The 22,669-nt window shown below is 34.7% G+C and overlaps 1 protein-coding gene across 3 annotated transcripts in view; it reads left to right on the forward strand.

Moving 5' to 3' along the window:
• Positions 1–6,937: 6,937 nt before the first annotated feature.
• Positions 6,938–22,669, forward strand: part of LOC101899845 (putative uncharacterized protein DDB_G0286901) — a 91,935-nt gene continuing 76,203 nt past the window's right edge. The window contains exons 1-2 of one of the 3 annotated variants that reach the window (XM_059130920.1): positions 6,940–7,889; positions 7,949–8,046. In XM_059130920.1, the coding sequence (XP_058986903.1) occupies positions 8,017–8,046 (30 nt within the window). In that variant the 5' untranslated portion in view covers positions 6,940–7,889; positions 7,949–8,016. Of the gene's footprint in view, positions 8,047–22,669 lie in introns of all 3 variants that reach the window. The other 2 variants (XM_059130921.1, XM_005178303.4) reach the window with 2 other exon arrangements.

Below are 22,669 nucleotides of genomic sequence, written 5' to 3' on the forward strand. Positions count from 1 at the left end.
CTCCCATATATATCTTTATCCGATTTCAAATTAATTGTGCACCAAATGGATAATACAATTCCGAATTTAAAAGATACAAATGCTTCGGCATATCTAGCCCTTTGAACTTTAAATTATAATTATAATCATAGCGTGTATGTTTGAATTCTCCCATAAAAACTTTTATTTGTTATGTGGAGCTCTACTAAATTAGCAAAGTGGTGTAGGGTATCATAAAGTCGGCCCCGCCCGACTTTAAGACTTTCTTTACTGGTTTTTTTTTTTTTTGTTTTTGCTTCTATGAATATTAATTAGTTCTTAAATTGTATTCACCAACAAACCAGAACTATGTTCTGATTAACTGTTGATTACAGGTATTTATTTGAAATGCAATCGAACAACTACAAATCATTCTATTTCCGCAAATGACCAGTTTTTAGTGGCTACAAATTTTAATTACACATCGCAAGATTCCGAAGCTCCACAAGTGCTAGGTCAATGTGTAAATTATCGATAATTGAAAGTGGATAATTGAATTTGAAAACAGATCAGTAATTAAAAACAAAAAGAAAAATAAATAGAATATAAACAAGATGCAAAATAATATGTAATTAAGAAAAAAATTAATTCGCCAAATGGATGGACAGAATAATCATTGGTTTCAATGGGCAGGGAAGAGAAATAAAAATTTAAAAAATCGAAAAAAGAAATTCCCACTTCTATGAATAAATTTTAAGCCCCCCATTGTAGATTTTTACCCAGAAAAGCAAACAAAAAAAATCTCTTCAGTTGAAAACTTCTGTTCAACGCGGGAGCTAAAAAATTCCAATATTTTGCTTGTCTTCCCATCGTTATTCGTAAATTAGTCTAAAAAGCACAAGCCTGAACACGTCATTAGAACTTTTTAGTTGTTGTTTTTTTCTTGCTTTTTGTTTATTCTTCAGTTTTTATTTTTTTCTCCTTATTGTTCTGATAGTGTGAGGTAATACTCTCAAAAGTCTAGTTCCCAGAATTGTGTTGGTTCGAATGGCTACATAATGAGTTGAGAACAGTCATATTAAGATGATGGATTCTTTCAACAATGAATTTAAATAAAAAATCTGGTTTGAGAGATCTTTGAAAAATGTGTGTTTGATATTGGTGAGATAAATGTTTAGGGAAGGGAGTGTTTATTCACATTTGGAGGCAAATAGTGTGCATCGAACATGTTTGATTCGAAAGATCTAAAAACATGTAAAATGAGGAGGCTGGTTTTAGTAAAGAAAAAATCAATCGAGAAGCTTATTAATGCCAAAATGTTGATGTTTTGCGTTTTTTCAAATGGAGATTATAATATTTGAGCAAAGTTCACAATTTTGAAATTAATTATTTACAAGGCAAGCCAAGGGTCAAAATCCAATCAAAGTCCAATAAATACGATATAAGACACTGTAACCAAAAATATTTTGCCTCTAGTTATTTCGATTGTAACACATAAAACCCGAGTTAAATTTGATCGAATGATACATTTAATGCCCTTTAAAATATATCAAGTAGTATGAGCACCCAAAAAAGAAGGTTTTCAAGAGCCATACTAAATCTTAAACAAGTAACAAAGCAGATAAATTCGGCCGGTCCGAACTTTTAATATCTTCCACCTTTTTGAAGGATCTTCAAAAGTTTCAAAAAAAAAAACCTTCCAAAAATACCAATTAAATGAAAATCATTATATGGGCGCTATATGAAGACGTGGACCTGCATAAGTAATTTTTTGTCATAGGCTGTAGCACCGATTCCGAACTTCAAATATGAAATTTGTAACAATTCCGATGAATAATGTTACTAATATCATCGAAATACAGAATAAAAGGAGGTACCGTTGCATGGAAGCTATACGAAGACGTTAACTTGCATAGAAAATTTTTTGTCATAGATTGTAGTACTCATTACGAGTTTTAAACTGTATATACGAAATTTGGAAAAATTCTGGTCAAAAATGTGACTAAAATCATTAAAATACCGAATATCGGGAGGCACCGATATATGGGTCTATACGATATCGTAGATATAGACAATTCTTCTCCATTGGGTAAAGTACACAGAAGGAAATCCTTTGTGTGTTTTTTAGACTATGATCAAAATACCGAATATCGGGAGGTACAGTTATGTCTGGGATATACGATATCGTGTGCCTATATAGACAATTCTCTTCCAGGGGGTAAACTTCTCAACTACAATCATTAAAATACCGAATATCGGGATATACGATATCGTGGGACACCTTCGAACTTGTCCTGCCTGCACACAAAAGACTAATCTGTGCAAAATTGTATCTTCATATCTTAGTTCGTTTTGACTCTAGCGTGATTGCAAAAGATGGACGGACGGACAGGGCTAAATTAGAAATTTTCAATAGATAACTACAAGAGGTCACTTCATTTTCAGTGGAAGGCATCAAGAAGACCCTAAATGTTCTTCCTCCCTGATAAGACACAAAAATCTTTTTCAAGAAAAGATCGCGCGAGGTCTTTTTCGTTGGAAGTCAAGTGGTTTCTCAAATAGAAAACTTCAAGGAATCTCTTTTTTCTAAGAAGAACTCATGGAAACTCCTTTTTCTAAAGAAAACCTAATGGAGTCTCCCGCTACCAATGAAGAAAACTTCAAGGATTATAGGAGCATAGTTCTTCTAAAGAATACCTCAAGAATTCATGCCATTTTACGGAATATTTCAATAAAACCTCAAGAACTCACTTTTTCCAATGAAACTTATTTTATAGAAGGCTCCATGGAAAACCGATTATATTCAATGAAAATCCTACAGATAGGAGGAGCTTTGATTGCACTACAGAAGGCTTTTAGAGGTCTTTTTCTAAAAAAGAAGACTTGGAGGAATCTTCCTCAGAATTATTCGAAAGGAGGTTTTATATAAGGCTATACATAAACAAATACTTCTACCTTGGTGGAAGAGAAACACTAAAAAGTTCCATCTGTTATAAGAAAACCTCAAACGTCATTTTACTTTGCATGTACAAGGTAGCTGAAGGTATTTGCCTTTATAGAATATTTTAGGATTACCTAATTTCTTTTCAAAGAAATGAAAAACCTCTGGCACTGAAAACGACATCCATCTCAAGAGATGACATCAATATATATTTTTTTTCTCTAATAGGGGAGTGTTAAGCAGCCTATAGTCCTTCGATTTGCCACAAAAAATGTTGACCATTTTGGTACCAGAAGGAGTGGACCGATATATTCCACCTTTACTCCAGACCTTGGGTTAATAAAAATATTGTGATGTGTGTAATTTGGAGTTAATCGGACTCTTACATCACATTTTAAAAGAGCTATAAGTATTCAAAATGTTGACTCTTTGTGGAGGAGGTATTCGATGGCGTTGGCCGATATTGTCCATATAGTCAAATTTTGGTATTTTAAGAATCGCACTAGCAGACAAATATCAATATTAGTTCACGTACCGATTTCCCCATCGATTTACCTGAAAGTTTGTATTTCGGTGTATTCGGGGGTAGAAAACTTTCCAACAGAAGGTACTGTAGAAATATCACGAACTATGTATCTTGTTCATTTTAATAGTACAGATAATGTATATACAACATTGAAATATCAGGGATAATGTATCTTTGTCTATTTAGTAGTATAGATAATCTATCTACATCATTATACCCTACAACACTATGTGTTGGGGGTATTATAAGTTTGATTGGGCCAAAAATTATGTAACACCTCGAAATATTGGTTTCCCACATAGGAAAGTATATATGGATCTTCCTAGCTCGCCGAGCTGAGTCGATCTAGCTATGTATGTCCGTCCGTCCGTCTGTCCGTCTGTCCGTCTGTCCGTCTGTCCATGTTAATTTGTAATCACTCTACAGGTCGCAATTATGGCCCGATCTTCACGAAATTTAAAATGTAGGTGGGGTTAATGTCAGAATAGAACCCTATTTCTTTTGGAGATGATCGCCAGATGTTTAGGGGTTGAAATGGACCAAATACTGAAAAAATGTCGGATTTTACAGTAGCTATACAGGTCGCAATTATAGACCAATCGACGCGGAATTTCGCATGTAGCTAGAGTTTAGGGCGGGGAAGAAGCCTACCAATTTGGGTGGTCATCGGATTATATTTAGCGGGTAAAATAGACCATATCTTTTGTATTGAAAAAATTCGAAATTTTTCATTAAACCGCGAATATTTTAAATCCCGGCGAAATCACAAAGCCATGACAGGGTTACTTCTGATCTTTACATTGATGTTAACATCCAACAAATCGGATATATAGCAAAATATGTGCGACATATATGTCTATCAAAGAAGATATGCTTGAAAGATCTCTTATATGTCGAGAACGGCTGAACTGATTTCGACAGTTCTCATTAATTCAGAATGGCCTCTTGGCAGGAAAGAAAAAACGTCTAACAAAATCGCATAAAAATATCTCTCTAAAGATGAAAATATTGATTTTGTAAAATTTTCTCATATTTTTTAAATTTTGTCATATTTTTGGCATATTTTCATTTTGAATTAAACATTTGGTAATATTTCTACAGCTAACAAAACTAAGTAGTTAGGATATCAGGATATCATATACAGATCGCATTTATGACCCGATCCTTACGAAATTTTGCATGGGGATAAGATGAGGGTCAGAATAGAAGCCTACTCTTTTTGGAGATGATCGCCATATATTTAGGGGTTGAAATGGACCAAAAAACTGCAAAATTGTCAGTAGGTCGTAATTATCGCCCGATCCTCAGGCACATTTGAATGGGGGTTACTGGACATTGCAAAAGCCAAGCAGTTTTGGATGGCCATCCAAAAATATTCAATGTGTGAAATGTTTGCCAACTTTTGTAGAAAAAATACGAAAATGTCCATTCCAGTGACTTTTTGGAGAATTCACAAATACAGGAAAGACGCAATTCTGACTATTTCGTTAACGCTGATTTCGTGGAAGAATATAGTCAAATGTCTGTATCTCATATAGATGCGTTTCAGTCAAAAACCAATAATAAATGTTAATCTTTTGCCACTTCTGAGAGATTATAGGTCTTTGGGAAATATTGGTTCCAGATCTATGAAGACCATTTACGTGCAACATCTTCCAAAAAAAAAATTGGAAATGAGCAAATTAGTTAAAGTTGCTATTATTCGAAAATTAGAGAACGAAACCTGATGTGTTTCTTTTATTATTTGTCACAATATCTTGTGGAATTCTTTCGAGTATCTCGCCCATATAAACTGTATCATTTATTATAGTGTTGTAGGGTATTCAACGGTCGGCCCCGCTCGACTGTAGCCTTTGCTTACTTGTTTTAATAGTATGGATAACGTATGTATATCATTTAAATATTACGGATTATGTATATTCGCCATTTAAACACGGATGATGTATCTACGTCATTTTAATAGCATCGATAATGTATCTGCAACATTGAAATATCACGGATAATGTATCTTTGTCTATTTAATAGCATGGATAATGTTTCTATTGAACAAGTAAAAAAACATTAAGTTCAGCCAGGCCAAACTTTTAATACCCTCCTTTACCTAAGGGTAAAGGAAACATTAGAAGAAATGTGGCAAAAACCATTAAAATGCCGAATATCGGGAGGTATCGTTATATGGGGGCTATACCAAATCGTGGACATATACATGCAATGTTTCGCCAAAGGAGCTAGAGCCCATTATGACCTACAACTACCAATTTTCAGACAAATACGTGAAAAAATGTGGCAAGAATCATTTAATTACCGAATATCGGGAGGTACCGTTATATGGGGGCTATACCAAATCGTGGACCCATACATGCAATGTTTCGCTACCGGAGCTGGAACCCAATATGACCAACAAATACCAATTTTTAGACAAATCCGTGAAAAAAAATGTGGCAAAATTAATCAAAATACCGAATATCGGGAGGTACCTTTATATGGGGGCTATACCAAAACGTGGACCTATGCATGCAATGTTTTGCCACACGTACAGGGACCCGTTATGACCTACAAATACCAATTTTCAGACAAATTCGTGAAAAAATGTGGCATAAATCATCAAAATATCGAATATCGGGAGGTACCGTTATATGGGGACTATACCAGAACGTGGACCGATATATCTCATTTTCAATACCAACCATCCTAGACACAATACAAATTGCTCTGCTAAATTTTGGCGCTCTACGTCAAATACTGTGGGCTGTATCGTGATTTCAACAGACAGATGGACAGACAGACGGACATCGTTAAATCGACTTAGAATTTTATGCTGATTATGAATATATATATATATATACTTTATGGGGTCTACGACGAATATTTAAGGATGTTACAAACGGAATGACAAAGTTAATATACCCTCCTTTCGAAAGTGGAGGGTATAAAAACACCATTATCGATTATCTGTCACAAAATTTCCTTGGGTCTATAAGAGGCCTTGTTCTTCAAAAGAACCTCAAATGCAAATTTTTCTACAGAATTCCTTAAATGACAATTTTAACAAAGAATCTCAAGATGTATGCTTATGTAATGCCTCATAGAAGACTGTAAGAGGCCTTGACCCGCTAAAAACATCTCATTTCTCAATTAAAGATAATTCCGTTTTCCAGCACTTTTTACTTGTCACATATCCACCACTTAGTTGGCACCACTGTTTTGGGGGGCTATCAAATAACATATTGTTGCTATTTAATTTGCTCATGCTAATGATGTTTGTTGGACTTAAAAAGATAGTTGTGGCATCGCTGTTGTTGTTGTTTTTGTTGTTGCTGGCATCACAAACTTGGTTCGCTAAGCCGGTATTGAGCATCATTCCAAACTCACACAACTAGTTATGTATTTCTATTTAATTTGTTCTCCCCACTATGTGTGAGAGGGAGTGTGTGTTTGGATGTGTGCGTGAGAGTTTATTTTATTAAATCTGTCTGATGGGATGTGATGGTGGTATGAGACCCCATAAACAGTTGGTCGGTTGGTTGGCCGGGCACTGTTAACGGTGTTGTGTTTTGGCCACAATAATTTACTGTTGTTGGTTGGTTGGCTGGCCGTTTGGTTGGTTGGTCAGTCAACATGTTGTTGCTTTATGAACAACAAACTCTGATTATCTGCGGTCGTATGGCGTTGTTGTTGACCAAGTTTGGTTTGAGGTTGGCTGGTATTGACTGGCTGGTATGATTGTTTTGCCGGTTGGGCAAGTAAGTCTCTTCCTTCTCCTCCTCCTCCACCACCACGTGAGACACAACGGTGAATATTTTTTTAAACATCAGCTGGGTATATTGTGTCTGTGTGTGAGACAGAATGCTTTTCCAAAGAGTATACCAAGCTACCTACCTGGCTGGTTAGCTTATGTTTGTTTTGTTTTTATATTATCACAAGTTACGGTGCCTCAGAGCAGGCGGTTGGTTGATGTTTTCGCAGTATGGTTGTTGTTGGTGTTGGTATTACGCTCATAGCTGTTTTGTTGTCTTCATTGATTTTTCCCTCCGATTGTATTACTTAAGCTTATTTGAGTTTAAGCCACATCTAACTGAGTATTCAGTTGCGAATTTCATACAAAACGGAGCGGTTGTTTTGCAGGCAGCAAACAAGTCTCAGCTAATAAAAAAAAAAACGAAAAAATGAAACAAAATTAAAAACAAAAATCTCATAAAAATTAGCATCTATCCCCTCCGGCTCAGTCGGTTGTCGTGTTTACACCCAATCACCCCATCCCCCATAGTGTTTGTGCCTTGTTTGATCGCCATCACCCCGTCAACATCAACACCACCATCACCGCAGCCACTGCCATCAGCATCGTATCCCGATGATGAATAAGTGCTAAAAACCAAAAAAAAGTGTTCAAAAAAGTGAAAATAATTTTTTGTTTCTTTCTGTTATAAGCTGGGCAATGCTTAGTTAAAAGTCAAAAAATTTTTGGTAAAAAATTTCAAAAAAATACAAATTCTGAAGTTTAACGTAACATTGGAATTTTGTAGAATTTCATATCGTTTTCAAAAAATAAGTTCTTAACAAGGCCCAGAAACAACCACAACATCTTGACAAAATGTTTAACATGCGCAATCAACTGGATAAGGTAAGTCAGAGTTGAATGGCCCGCAACACCCACACATGGCTGTTACGAAATGAAAGTGGAAAGTTTTCGATGATTTCAAAATAATTGTGAAAGATTCAATAATAATTGGCAATAGAGAGGAACCCATTAAATCGGTTGGAAAGATTGATAATGAAGTTTGATACAACATGAATAGAAATGTGTAAGTTGTATAGGAGACCCAGTGGTCAGAAGTGTTGAATTTTGAAGGTCCTGGGGGAGACCGAGATTTAAAAATAGGACCAAGTGTTAATTCGATGCCACAATCTGTAAACAGCAATTCAATGTTCGAAAAGTCTTTGAGAGAACGAAATTCTCAATCAAACACATGAGAGTGACATAATAGATGTTCGTTCGAACGTCTCGGTCTCAGAAGCTATTGGCGGTAGCACTGTCCCATTTTGATATCAACTTCGTTTGTTTGTTATTGTTTTTTTTTTTTTTGTTTTCTTTGATTTTGAAAATTAGAATATATTCAAATTTTGTTGACATTTCTAAATTCTTGACGCAACGACAAGTAAATTAAAATTTTAAAAATTGACCTGTTTTTCGAAACCGATCGAAGAAAAATCGAAACAAAAAAGGTTCCAAAACCTGGACGACTATGAACATGTTAGTACGATAAACGATTCTTACTTTTAATGATATCGAACAAAGATGAGGAAGAAGACCTCGAAGGGCCTCTCTCACAATAACTCCTTCTTGATTTTAAATATAGGGCCCTCTCGGGAGCCTACTTGAAGCTCCTTTGTAAAAATGCTATTCAGGCAAACTTTTTGGTCTTCTGCCAAAAGTCTTTGGGTGTTTAATGAGACATTTTCCTGAAATTTTGTGACTGAGGATTCTTTTGCTGTTCTCCGAGAGTCCCTTTTTGTCTCTTTGAGAAGCCCCTCTGTTCTATTTTTAAAAGCACATATCTAATCTACCATGAAAACCCTCATATATTTCTTACATCAGAGGAAATTCCTTTAATCTAATATGCGAAAATCTCCTGGTCTTTTATAAAAGGTTCATGGTCTTCCAGGAGATACACATCTGACCTTCTATGAGTAGAATTTCAGAGAAGACCTTCTGGTCGTCTAAGTGAAGACCTTCTGGTCGTCTATGAAAAGACCTTCTGGTCGTCTATGAGAAGACCTTCTGAGAACACCTAATCGTCTTCTGTATAAAGCCTTATTGGTTTTCATGGGAGCACCTTCTCGTATTTTATGGAAAGACCTTCCCGTCTTCTGTTAGAACAGCTTCTCGTCATCTATGAAAATACCTTCTAGCTTTTTATGAGAAGACTTTCCAGTCTTCTAGAAGACCTTCCATTCTTCTATAGTGAGACCCCCTGGTCTGGTCTGTATAAGAAGACTTTCTTGGCATTGGTCTTCAATAAGAACATCTTCCGGTCTTTAATGGGAAGAACTGCCTTTCTTCAAAGAAAGCAATTTTGGGAGATTTTTTTTTTTTTTTTTTTTTTTTTTTTTTTTGATAATCTTACGAAATTTTCGAATATGAGGCTAAGCTTCCCATTTGGTATTACGTGAATGGATAGAGGCAAAAACTTGAAATTTAGTATCAAAATCAAGGTTGAAAAGTAAGATTGATATATGAAGATTTTGGAAATGTGTACTAAGTGTGCGAATTATACTAAAACGTACTAAATTTGTAACAGTTTGGTTTAGGGTAAACGGATGAAGCTGGAATTTTGAAATTATGGTATTAGGGACGCTGTTCATATGTACCCTGGAAAATGTGTACTATAATTGTACGAAATGTACTGAATGGTACTATATTTGGTACTGGGTAAAGGGATATGGCCGGAATCCTCAAATTTGCTACTAAGGTCTTTCTTGGTATCTGGAATTGAGACATAAAAGTGATTTTGGAAAGTTGCATTAAAATTATACGAAAGGTACTAAATTTCGCATTGAGTGAATATATATAGCAGGAGAACCGACATTTGATATTGTGGTCTCTGTTTTGTATCTTATATTAAGAGCTGATAGTGGTTTTTGAAATGGGTACTATAATTGTACGAAAAGTACTAAATAGTAGTTAATTTGGTATTGGATGAAGGAATAGAGTTGATCTACACACTAATGTGTATGTGCAATATAGATCCATTTGGGATTGAAATAAACAAAACTTACCAACACACAAATATCTGTAAAAGTCATCAATCACAAAATCTGTCAATTTTCTTTAGATTTGTCTGTTGTGTATCGGAAGGAAATATGACTACCATTTCTGAAACTGCAGTGCTACTCCAAATCTAGCCTCAGTAAGAGTCCTTAAAAATTGCTCAAACCTTTTGAATCCGTTGAAACGATGCAAAATTTCTCAGCATATCAGACTGGATATATTAGCAAAAGAAATATAACGGAATGATGTCTTAAAAACATGATTATTTTGTCATTCTAATTTCTACTATATTGAATAAAATTTAATTTAATTTTATTCAATCCATCTACCCCCGTAAAGAACGCAATTGTTTGTTTTTCAAACAAATTGTCAATAAAAACACAATCGTCTAACCAGTTTTCATTTTAAAATTTGGGTTATATTACGAAAAAAAATTTATGAGAATAAGTATTTTCAGTTTGACTTTTTTGTGAAGTAAATATTTATTCGGATCAATTTGAATATTTTATTCAATTAATTTTTATTTACTTGTTTATGTTTGGTCTATATATAAATTTCAATAATTTACTTTGTTATCGATAAATTTATAAAAAAAAAACCATTTCATGGCAAAATTAGAAAATGTCTTTTAAAAATCATAAAAGAAAGGTTTATATTGCAATTTCTGAGCTCTATGACATATCTGCTACAAAATATATCTGCTACAAAAATAGAGTGCATATTCCGAAAGTTGGAGATTTAAAAACCAAATCGCATGAAACATATATATATGTTTGAAATTTTAAATTATATCTTTTATGCTAAACTCGGTTGAATTTCGAATAATCACGCCATTTAGGCTATATCCAAATCTGAGCCGATCTTCATAAAATTGAATACAGCTGTTTCTTGGCTGTATCTGATATTTGGTACAAAATATTATTCTTGCATCGTGCAGTACTTATTTCTATACTAAATTCTGTCTGAAGTGCCACACCATTTGGACTGATATTAGCCATTTGGTGCACAAGAAACCTAAAATCGGATGAAGATATATATGGGAGCTATATCCAAATCGGAATCGATCTTGATAAAATTGGCATCTGATATCTGGTGCAAAATATCAGTCTCGTGGAGTGCATATTACGAATGTGAGGGACATAAACACCAAATCGGATGAAACATATATATGGGAGCTATAGCTATATCTGAACCGATTTTCACCAAATCTGAAGCACATGCTTGTAGGCTAAATTCGGTCAGATGTAGCAAAATTCACACCATTTGGACTGATATTAGCCATTTGGTGCACAAGAAATCTAAAATCGGATGAAGATATATATATGGGAGCTATAGCTATATCTGAACCGATTTTCACCAAATCTGAAGTACATGCTTGTAGGCTGAATTCGGTCAGATGTAGCAAAATTCACACCATTTGAACTTATTTTAGCCATTTGGTGCAGAAGAAACCTAAAATCGGATAAAGATATATATATATATATATAAATATATATATATATATATATATATATATATATATATATATATATATATATATATATATATATATATATATATATATATATATATATATATATATATATATATATATATATATATATATATATATATATATATATATATATATATATATATATATATATATATATATATATATATATATATATATATATATATATATGGGAGCTATATCTAAATTTGGACCGATTTCCACCAATTTTAATAGGATCCGTCCTTGAAATACATGGACAGACGGACGGACATGCCTAAATCGACTCAAAATGTGATTCTATGCCGATCACCAAAAGGGTCTATCTCGTTTTCATCTCCATGTTACAAAGAAATGCACAAAGACATAATAATCTTACCACTATGTGGTGTAGGGTATAAAAACTTCATCTGCAAATCTTCAAAAATGATCTCACCAAATTAAAAATTGTGTAAAGAAATTTATATAAGTTTACATAAGCAATATTGGATGATTTCGCTTTTGAAATTATGTCATGGAGCACTGCCCAGATATAACCCTTAGCATTTTGACCAGGGACATCTGCCCAATATTTACGCACTCCATCGTGCTACAAGTAGTTGTGGTTCATTTTACGGTTAAATATAATTTAATGGTCATTCAAAATGCTAGACTTCTTCCCTCTCCTTAACTCCATGCTCAGGCGTGTCGATTGGCTCAATTGGGGATCAGGACATTTTTTTCTGGTTTTGGTTTATATGAGCCCCTAAATAATTTTGACTCTTCTCTATGATTTGCTGGTCTACAAAATCAGTATAAAAAAACCAGAAGTTCGCATTTTGTGTATTTCGGATATCGCCTGTAAGTAATGTTGGTATTTTTTTTCACACAAAATAAGTGGTCCATTTCACCCGCTGTCCTAATCTCTAACTTCATGCAAAATTTCGTGCCTTTGGTTTATATTTGTGACCTTTATAACGGCTGGAAAATCAGGAACATTTTTAGTTGTTAGTCCATTTCAACCCCTAAATATATTGCGGACATCTTTGAAAACATAGGGCCTAGCCCCACTGAGCCTAACCCTAGACTTGTGAAAATTTTCGTGAGTATCGGACGATAATTGCAATCTTTTTTTTCAATCTTTTAAGTCAAATTAAAAAAAACACATACGATAAAAAATTGAAAAAATACAAAAATGTCACAAAGTTCTATAAAATTATTGGCATCATTTTTATCCGATTTTTTAAGATTTTATTCTTTTATGCCAAGAGGGTTTTCTGAATTCACAACATATGTCAAAATCGGAACAGCCATTCTTGAGATATAAGCATTCGAGCTAGCATCCCCTTCCTTTGTATATACACATTGTATATATTTCGCTATATATATCCAATATATTTACTATCGGCACCTACGTAACGGTCAAAATTGACCTGTTCGTCTATTTGTGATTTTGTCGGGATTAAAAATATCCGCAGTTTACTGGAAAATTTGACTTTTATTTAACACAAATGCTATGGTCTATTTCACCCACTAAATATTACCCGATGACCATCAACATTGGAAGACTTCTGCCCAGCCCTAAACTCTAGCCCCATACTAACTTCCGCGCCGATTGGTCTATAACTGCGATCTGTAAAGCAACTGCAAAATCAGGATTTTTTTAGTTCTTGGTCCAGTTCAACCCCTAAATATTATGCGATAATCTACAAAAGCAATAGGCTTCTATTCTGGTTCCAGCCCCACCTCCATTCTAGATTTCGTGAAGATCGGGCCATAATCGCGACCTGTAGAGATTACAAATTAACATGGACGGTCGGACGGACATACATAGCTAGATCTACTCAGCTCGGCGAGATAGGAAGATCCATATATCTTTTCATATGTGGGAAACCAATATTGCGAGGTGTTACATAATTTTTGGCCCAATCAATCAATCAATACCCCCAACACATAGTGTTGTAGGGTATAAGAGTTTTTTTTCAGCATTTAATAATCAATCGCTGGATCTCACCTGGAGTGTCTACATCAACTTGACTGACCTATTAATTGAGGTTCTAATAATACGTTTCATTATAGCAAAATACAATGTCGCGCCTGATCACAACAGACTGCAACGTGACTAGGCGTGAGAAGTTGTTTTCAAATTGGATTTAATTTACATCTCTATATTAATTAGCCAATTAAAAGCCAATATATCCTCTAATCAGAACTAATGTCATTCAAAAAAAATCCGCTATTCATTAAAGTGATTAAAGGTTATTTATTGCAATGAACGCAGGGCAAGAACAAGACAAGTACAAATTGAAATCAGCTGACTGCGAACAGCTATTAACAGATTTACACTTCGCACTGATCGCCAGATAGTCAATTAAAAAACCAGTAAGGAAAGCTCAAAAGTCGGGCGGGGCCGACTATATGATACCCTACACCACTATGCATATTTAGTAGAGCTCTCGTAAAAAGGTTTATACAGGGCATTTCAGAGCTCTATGAGATATTTGGTACAAAATCAAAATCTATCTAATTCTATCGTGCATTTTACGAACTATAGCTATCTCTGAACCGGGTTTCTCCAAATTTTACGTATTAGCTTCTAGACTGGTGATTTGGGCTGATATTGACCATTTAGTGCACATATAACCCGAAATCGGATGAAGATATATATGGAAGCTATATCCAAATCTGAACCGATTTCGATAAAATTTAAAACAGCTATTTCTGTGCTCCATCTAATACCTGGTACCAAATATCACGGTTGTGGAGTGCATAGTAGGAATGTGAGGGACTTAAAGATCAAATCGGATGAAAGATATATATGAGAGCTATAGCTATATCTGAACCGATTTTCTCCAAATTTGATATACTTGCTTCTAGGCCGAACTCGGTTGGGTGTGCCAAAATTCAGGTAATTTGGACTGATAGTGGACATTTGGTGCACATTTAACCCGGAATCGGATGAAGATATATATGGGAGCTATAGCTGTTTCTGAACCGATTTTATCCAAATTTGTTGCATTTGCTTTAAGGCTAATCTCCATTTGGGCTGATGTTGGCCATTTGGTGGTCAATTAACCCGAAATCGGATGAAGATATATATGGAAGCTATATCCAAATCTGAACCGATTTCGATAAAATTTAAAACAGCTATTTCTGTGCTCCATCTAATACCTGGTACCAACTATCACGGTTGTGGAGTGCATAGTAGGAATGTGAGGGACTTAAAGATCAAATCGGATGAAAGATATATATGGTAGCTATAGCTATATCTGAACCGATTTTCTCCAAATTTGATATACTTGCTTCTAGGTCGAACTCGGTTGGGTGTGCCAAAATTCAGGTAATTTGGACTGATAGTGGATATTTGGTGCACATTTAACCCGAAATCGGATGAAGATATATATGGGAGCTATATCTAAACTTGATCCGACTCTCACCAATTTCAATAGGGTTCGTCCTTGGGCCAAAAAAAATATTGTTTGGAAAATTTCATCTCAATCGGATAATAAATGCGACCTGCATTTTGTTCACAAGAATACATGGACAGACGGACAGACGGACGGACGGACAGACGGACGGACGGACAGACGGACTGACATGCATAAATCGACTCAGAAAGTGATTCTATGAAGGTTCTCAAAAGTAACTATGGGTCTATCTCGTTTCCTTCTCCATGTTACAAACAAATGCACAAAGACATAATACCCTTACCACTATGTGGTGTAGGGTATAATTAACATACGTATGTGCTTGTTGTGGTTCTACTTTCATTTAATTATATCTAAGACCTACATTAGTTGCATTCCAACTTTCTCGTTTTCATTACTTTTTTCTACTGCATTTTTTGTTGCGGTAGTGTTTCTTTTTTGTTTATGCAAATATGACGCCATTCCATTTCAGTGTCACTCAGTCAGCCGCCGATTCGAAGCACGTTTACGGATGCCCACATTCAACGTCAATTGTCCGCTTAACAATTCTAATTGGATCTCTGGGCAATGGCATTGTTTGTCAAACAATTGCAATTTTTTCTCTCATTTTTCACTGTTTTTAAGTTGTGTCACTCATTCACTCACTTGAACACACTCAATTGGCACAAATTATTGCTCAGCCACGTTGCGCATGCCCAATATAGAACTGGGCAAATGTGATCGTAAACGGTGATTTGTATGCATTGGAAATGTTGTGGCAAAAATTGAATATATACACGGATGTATATCTTCAGTCAGTAGAATCAGTTTAACAAACACTGTGAAAAAATGGTTAGGACTTACCACCAGACAATACAATACAATTCGGAAGGTGCGGTGAAATACCAGAAGAGTGGACAGATATATTCTATCTTCCCACCAGGTCTTGTGTTAGTAGAAGTATTGGAATGTGTCAGATTTGTATAGAATCGAGTGCTTATTTCGCTTATTAAATTATATAATTATTCAAAATGTTGACCAGTTGTTGAGAAGGTACCTATAGGAGTGGACCGATATATCCCATAATCACACCTGATTATGTGTTGTTAAAAATATTACGATTTGTGAAATGTGAAGAAAATCTGATATTAATTTTGGAAATTCGTACTAAAAGGGTACAAAAATTGGCATAAAAATTACTGATAAAGTGCAGGAAACCAGTCGATTTGAAATTATGTCACGGAGCACTGCCCAGATATTACCCTAAAAAATATATCACAAAATACTACAAAATCTATATTAACATTAGTATTCTTCATCTTTTTATGCGATTTTTTTAGATTTTATACTTTTATGCCAAAAGGACATTCTACATTGACAAAATTTGTCAAAATCGGTTTAGCTATTCTGGAGATATAAGCATTCTAGCTAACATCCCCTTCCTTTATATATACACATTGTACATATTTATACCCTACACCACATAGTGGTAAGGGTATTATGTCTTTGTGCATTTGTTTGTAACATGGAGAAGGAAACGAGATAGACCCATAGTTACTTTTGAGAACCTTCATAGAATCACTTTCTGAGTCGATTTATGCATGTCAGTCCGTCTGTCCGTCCGTCCGTCTGTCCATGTATTCTTGTGAACAAAATACAGGTCGCATTTATTATCCGATTGAGATGAAATTTTCCAAACAATATTTTTTTGGCCCAAGGACGAACCCTATTGATTTTGGTGAGAATCGGATCAAATTTAGATATAGCTCCCATATATATCTTCATCCGATTTCGGGTTAAATGTGCACCAAATGTACACTATCAGTCCAAATTACCTGAATTTTGGCACACCCAACCGAGTTCGGCCTAGAAGCAAGTATTTCAAATTTGGAGAAAATCGGTTCAGATATAGCTATAGCTCCCATATATATCTTTCATCCGATTTGATCTTGAAGTCCCTCACATTCCTACTATGCACTCCACAACCGTGATATTTGGTACCAGGTATTAGATGGAGCACAGAAATAGCTGTTTTAAATTTTATCGAAATCGGTTCAGATTTGGATATAGCTCCCATATATATCTTCATCCGATTTCGGGTTAATTGACCACCAAATGGCCAATATCAGCCCAAATGGCCCGAATTTTGGCATATGTGACCAAGATTAGCCTTAAAGCAAATACAACAAATTTGGAGAAAATCGGTTCAGAGACAGCTATAGCTCCCATATATATGTTTTATCCGATTTGGTGTTTAAGCCTCTCACATTCGTAATATGCACTCCACAAGAATGATATTTGGTACCAGATATAAGATACAGCCCAGAAATAGCTGTTTGTAATTTTATCGAAATCGGTTCAGATTTGGATATAGCTCCCATATATATCTTCATCCGATTTCGGGTTAATTGTGCACCAAATGGCCGATATAAGTCCAAATGGACTGAATTTTAGTACATCGGACCAAATTCAGCCTAGAAGCAAGTATATCAAATTTAGTGAAAATCGGTTCAGATTTAGATATAGCAACCATATATATGTTTCATCTGATTTAGTGTTTTAGACCTTTACATTCGTAATATTCACTCCACAACCGTGATATTTGGTACCAGGTATTAGATGGAGCACATGAATAGCTGTTTTAAATTTTATCGAAATCGGTTCAGATTTGGACATAGCTCCCATATATATCTTCATCCGATTTCGGGTTAAATGTGCACTAAATGGTCAATATCAGCCCAAATCACCTGCATTTTCGTACATAAGACCGAATTCAGTCTAGAAGCTAATACATCAAATTTGGAGAAACCCGGTTCACAGATAGTTATAGTTTTGGCTTGGCTTATGCCCAGCCCAAAGTTCTAGCCCCATGCTAACTTCCGCTTCGATTGGTCTATAATTGTAACCTGTAGAGCAACAGGAAAATCAGGAAATTTTTCAGTTTTTGGTCCATTTCGACCCCTAAATATTATGCGATCATCTCCAAAAGAAATAGGGTTCTACCCTGACCTTAACCCCACCTCCTTTTTAAATTTAGTGAAATCACTTTAGAGTGATTACAAATTAACATTGACAGACGGACAGACGGACGGACACACATAGATAGATCGACTCAGCTCGACGAGATAGGAAGATCCATATATACTTTCCTGTGTGGGAAACCAATATTTCGAGGTGTTACATAGTTTTTGGCCCAATCAAACTTATAATACCGCCAACACATAGTGTTGTAGGGTATAAAAATGGTACCATTTGTGGTATTATGTGAAGGGATAAAGCCAAAAACTTTATGGGAATCAAGGTTGGAAAGTATGTTTGATATTTGAAGGTGGTTCTGGAAATGTGTATTATGTGCGCGAACTGTACTTAATTTGTATATTTGTTTTTAAATGTTTTATTGGGGTGTGTTATAGTGGTAGGTTTGCGAAAAAGATATGGGTTTGGAAATGTTTATTACAAGTATACGAAAAGTACTAAATAGTACTATATTTGGTACAATTTGGAATAGGATGAACAGACAGTGCTTGAAATCAAAAATTTGGTATAATTATATATAGCCTGAGCATATGGAGGAGGTTTCGGAATTGTGTGCTTTAATTGTACAAAATGTACTGAATGGTACTATATTTGATATTAGGTGAAGAGATAGATATAAAGTTCTGAAATCTCTTATTTAGATTACTGATGGTATCTCGGTTTGAGATTTGGCGTTGGTTTGGAAGGAGCTGATGATTTGGATATTCATGCAATAATTGGACTAAATAGTACTAAGTTTGTTAATGGGGGAAATTACAGAGCTGAAATCTTGAAATTTGATATTGATGTCAATGTTGATTTCTAGGGTCTACATAGGGAGACATTAGCATAGTTTTGCACAGAAAAATTGGATACGGGTTATTGTGAAATGGATTTACTAATATCCTCCTGGGAAAATTTCAACAACGAAAGATTTTGAATTATTTTTGGTGTAAAAAGTGAACATTTTCCTATTATTCCTTCCGAAAAATGAAAAGACTTGAATAATTTATAAAAACTTGAAAGCCCTAATCTGTAGTACGTATGTAGTGTGTATGAAGTTTTTATAAATGATAAACGTTATCAAACTGAAAAAATGGTGCATTTTTGGGTACTAAAAAGGCCTAATAGGAACTTTGGAAACGAATCTAAAATTTTAAGGTGGACTTTACGATGACGAAGTAGCAGACACTTGCTAGTCTTCTTTAAAAAATATGTGCCTTAAGAAGTCTTCTTGAGACATAAAATCTGGGTCATTTTATAGACAGAAGACCATTTGAAAAACTTCTATTAAGAAGACATTCCATAATTCTCTGCACCGAAGACCTTAAAGGAAAAAATTAAAATATTTTCCATAATTGAGGCCTTTCTATAGAAAAAATTCCTTCGATACTGAGGTCTATCTTGTTTCTATAAAAAAAAAACCTCCGACACTGAGTCCTATCTTCTTTCTATAGAAAAATCCTCCGACCCTGAGGTCTGGCCTATTTTTTCTACAGTGAAAAAAAAAAACTCAGACAATGATGCTGCAATTTAAAAAAAGTGCCTTGAGGATATTCAGAATTCTTTTATGTGGAATTTTAAATGGCCTTTATATGAACAGAACCTTTTAAGTGACTTCCTTAGACGTTGCTAACGTCATTCCTTCATTTGTTTTTTTTTTTTTTTTCTATTTTGAAATGAATTGTGGCTTTGACATCGTAATTCATTCAAGTTAATTTGATTCAAGAGATAGATATTTTTAACAAGTAAGCAAAGGCTACAGTCGAGCGGGGCCGACCGTTGAATACCCTACAACACTATAATAAATGATACAGTTTATATAGGCGAGATACTCCAAAGAATTCCACAAGATATTGTGACAAATTATAAAAGAAAACCATCAGGTTTCGTTCTCTAATTTTCAAAAAATAAAAACTTAACCTAATTTGCTCATTTCCAATTTATTGGTAGATGTTGCACGGAAATGGTCTTCCTAGATCTGGAACCAATATTTCCCAAAGACCTATAATCTCTCAGAAGTGGCAAAAGATTAAAATTTATTATTGGTTTTTGACTGAAACGCATCTATATGAGATACAGCCATTTGACTATATTCTTCAACGAAATCAGCGTTAACGAAATAGTCAGGAGTGCGTCTTTTCTGTATTTGTGAATTCTCCAAAAAGTCGCTGGAATGGACATTTTCGTATTTTGTCTACAAAAGTTGGCAAACTATTTCACACATTGAATATTTTTGGATGGCCATCCAAAACTGCTTGGCTTTTGCAATGTCCGGTAACCCCCATTCAAACGTTCCTGAGGATTGGGCGATAATTACGACCTGCAGACTATTTTGCAGTTTTTTGGTCCATTTCAACCCCCAAATATATGGCGATCATCTCCAAAAAGAGTAGGCTTCTATTCTGACCCTCATCTTATCCCCATGCAAAATTTCGTATGGATCGGGCCATAAATGCGATCTGTATATGATATCCTAACTACTTAGTTTTGTTAGCTGTAGAAATATTACCAAATGTTTAATTCAAAATGAAAATATGCCAAAAAAATGACAAAATTGAAAAAATATGAGAAAATGTTACAAAATCAATATTTTCATCTTTAGAGAGATATTTTTATGCGATTTTATAGACGTTGTTTCTTTCCTGCCAAGAGGCCATTCTGAATTAATGAGAACTGTCGAAATCAGTTCAGCCGTTCTCGACATATAAGAGATCTTTCAAGCATATCTTCTTTGATAGACATATATATCGCATATATTTTGCTATATATCCGATTTGTTGGATGCTAACATCAATGTAAAGATCAGAAGTAACCCTGTCATGGCTTTGTGATTTCGCCGGGATTTAAAATATTCGCGGTTTAATGAAAAACTTCGATTTTTTTCAATACCAAAAATATGGTCTATTTTACCCGCTAAATATAATCCAATGACCACCCAAATTGGTAGGCTTCTTCCCCGCCCTAAACTCTAGCTACATGCGAATTTTTTCAGTATTTGGTCCATTTCAACCCCTAAACATTTGGCGATCATCTCCAAAAGAAATAGGGTTCTATTCTGACATTAACTCCACCTACATTTTAAATTTCGTAGAGATCGGACCATAATTGCGACCTGTAGAGTGATTACAAATTAACATGGACAGACGGACAGACGGACGGACGGACATACATAGCTAGATCGACTCAGCTCGGCGAGCTAGGAAGATCCATATATACTTTCTTATATGGGAAACCAATTTTTCGAGGTGTTACATAAATTCTGGCCCAATCAAACTTATAATACCCCCAACACATAGTGTTGTAGGGTATAATGACCTTTAATGTAAACTTTTTATACCCTACACCACAAGGTGGTCAGGGTATTATGTCTTTGTGCATTTGTTTGTAGCAGGCAAAAGGAAACGAGATAGACCCATAGTTCTTTTTAATAATCTGCATAAAATCACATTCTGAGTCGATTTATGCATGTCCGTCCGTCTGTCCATGTATTTTTGTAAACAAAGTACTGGTCGCATTTATTGCCCGATCCAGATGAAAATTTGGCCCAAGGACGAACCATATTGAAATTGAAGATAGTCGGCCAAATTTAGATATAGCTTCTATATATATATATATTCGTCCGATTTGCTTTTTTGTGTGATTTGCGTGTAATCAGCCCAATTAATATGGAATTTTGCACATACAATCAAATTAGGACTGAAAAAAATATGCCAAATTTGATCGAAATCGGTTCAGATATAGCTATAGCTCCTATATATATTGTTTAACTAATTTTGTCCTCCGCAGCTGTAATATGCACTCTGTAACAACAATATTTGGGGAAATATATCAAACACAGCTCAGAAATAACTTTGCTAAATTTTATCGAGATCGGAACGGATTTGAATATAGCTCCCACATATAACCTCGTCCGATTTGCCTTTTGTTGTGCACAAAACGTGTAATATTAGACCAAATGTGATGGAATTTGGTACTTACGACCGAATTTAGCCTAAAAGCTAGTACGTCAAATTTGGTGAAGATCGCTTCAGATATAGCTATTGCTCCCATATACATTGTTCATCCGATTTATTATATTTGTTACCCACAGCCGTAATATGCACTCCGTAACAACGATATTAAGGGAAATATATCAAATATAGCTCAGAAATATATCTATACCAAATTTTATCGAGATCGGTTCAAATTTGGATATAGCTCCCATATATATACATTTATCCGATTTCAAGTTAATTGTGCACCAAATGGGCAATAAAAGCCCTAATTGAAAAGATACAAATTCTTCGGCATATTTAGTCCTTTGAACTTTAAATTATAATTATAATCATAGCTTGTATGATTTAATTATCCCATAAAAACTTTTAATTTTTATGTGAAGCTCTACTAAATATATAAAGTTGTGTAGGCTATCATAAATTCAACGCCGCCCGACTTTCAAACTTTATTTACTGTTTTAATAACCAAAATCCAAAATATATTTCTTCAGCAAAAAATTGCATCGTATTTGCAAGATAATTTTTTTTCTCAAAGTAAAAATGTTCCTTTCATCTTTTGTCTGAGTGAAAGCGATTTAATAATG

The sequence above is a fragment of the Musca domestica genome, unplaced genomic scaffold (assembly GCF_030504385.1).
Source record: "Musca domestica strain aabys unplaced genomic scaffold, Musca_domestica.polishedcontigs.V.1.1 8, whole genome shotgun sequence".
In the NCBI taxonomy this organism is placed as follows: Eukaryota; Metazoa; Arthropoda; class Insecta; order Diptera; family Muscidae; genus Musca; species Musca domestica.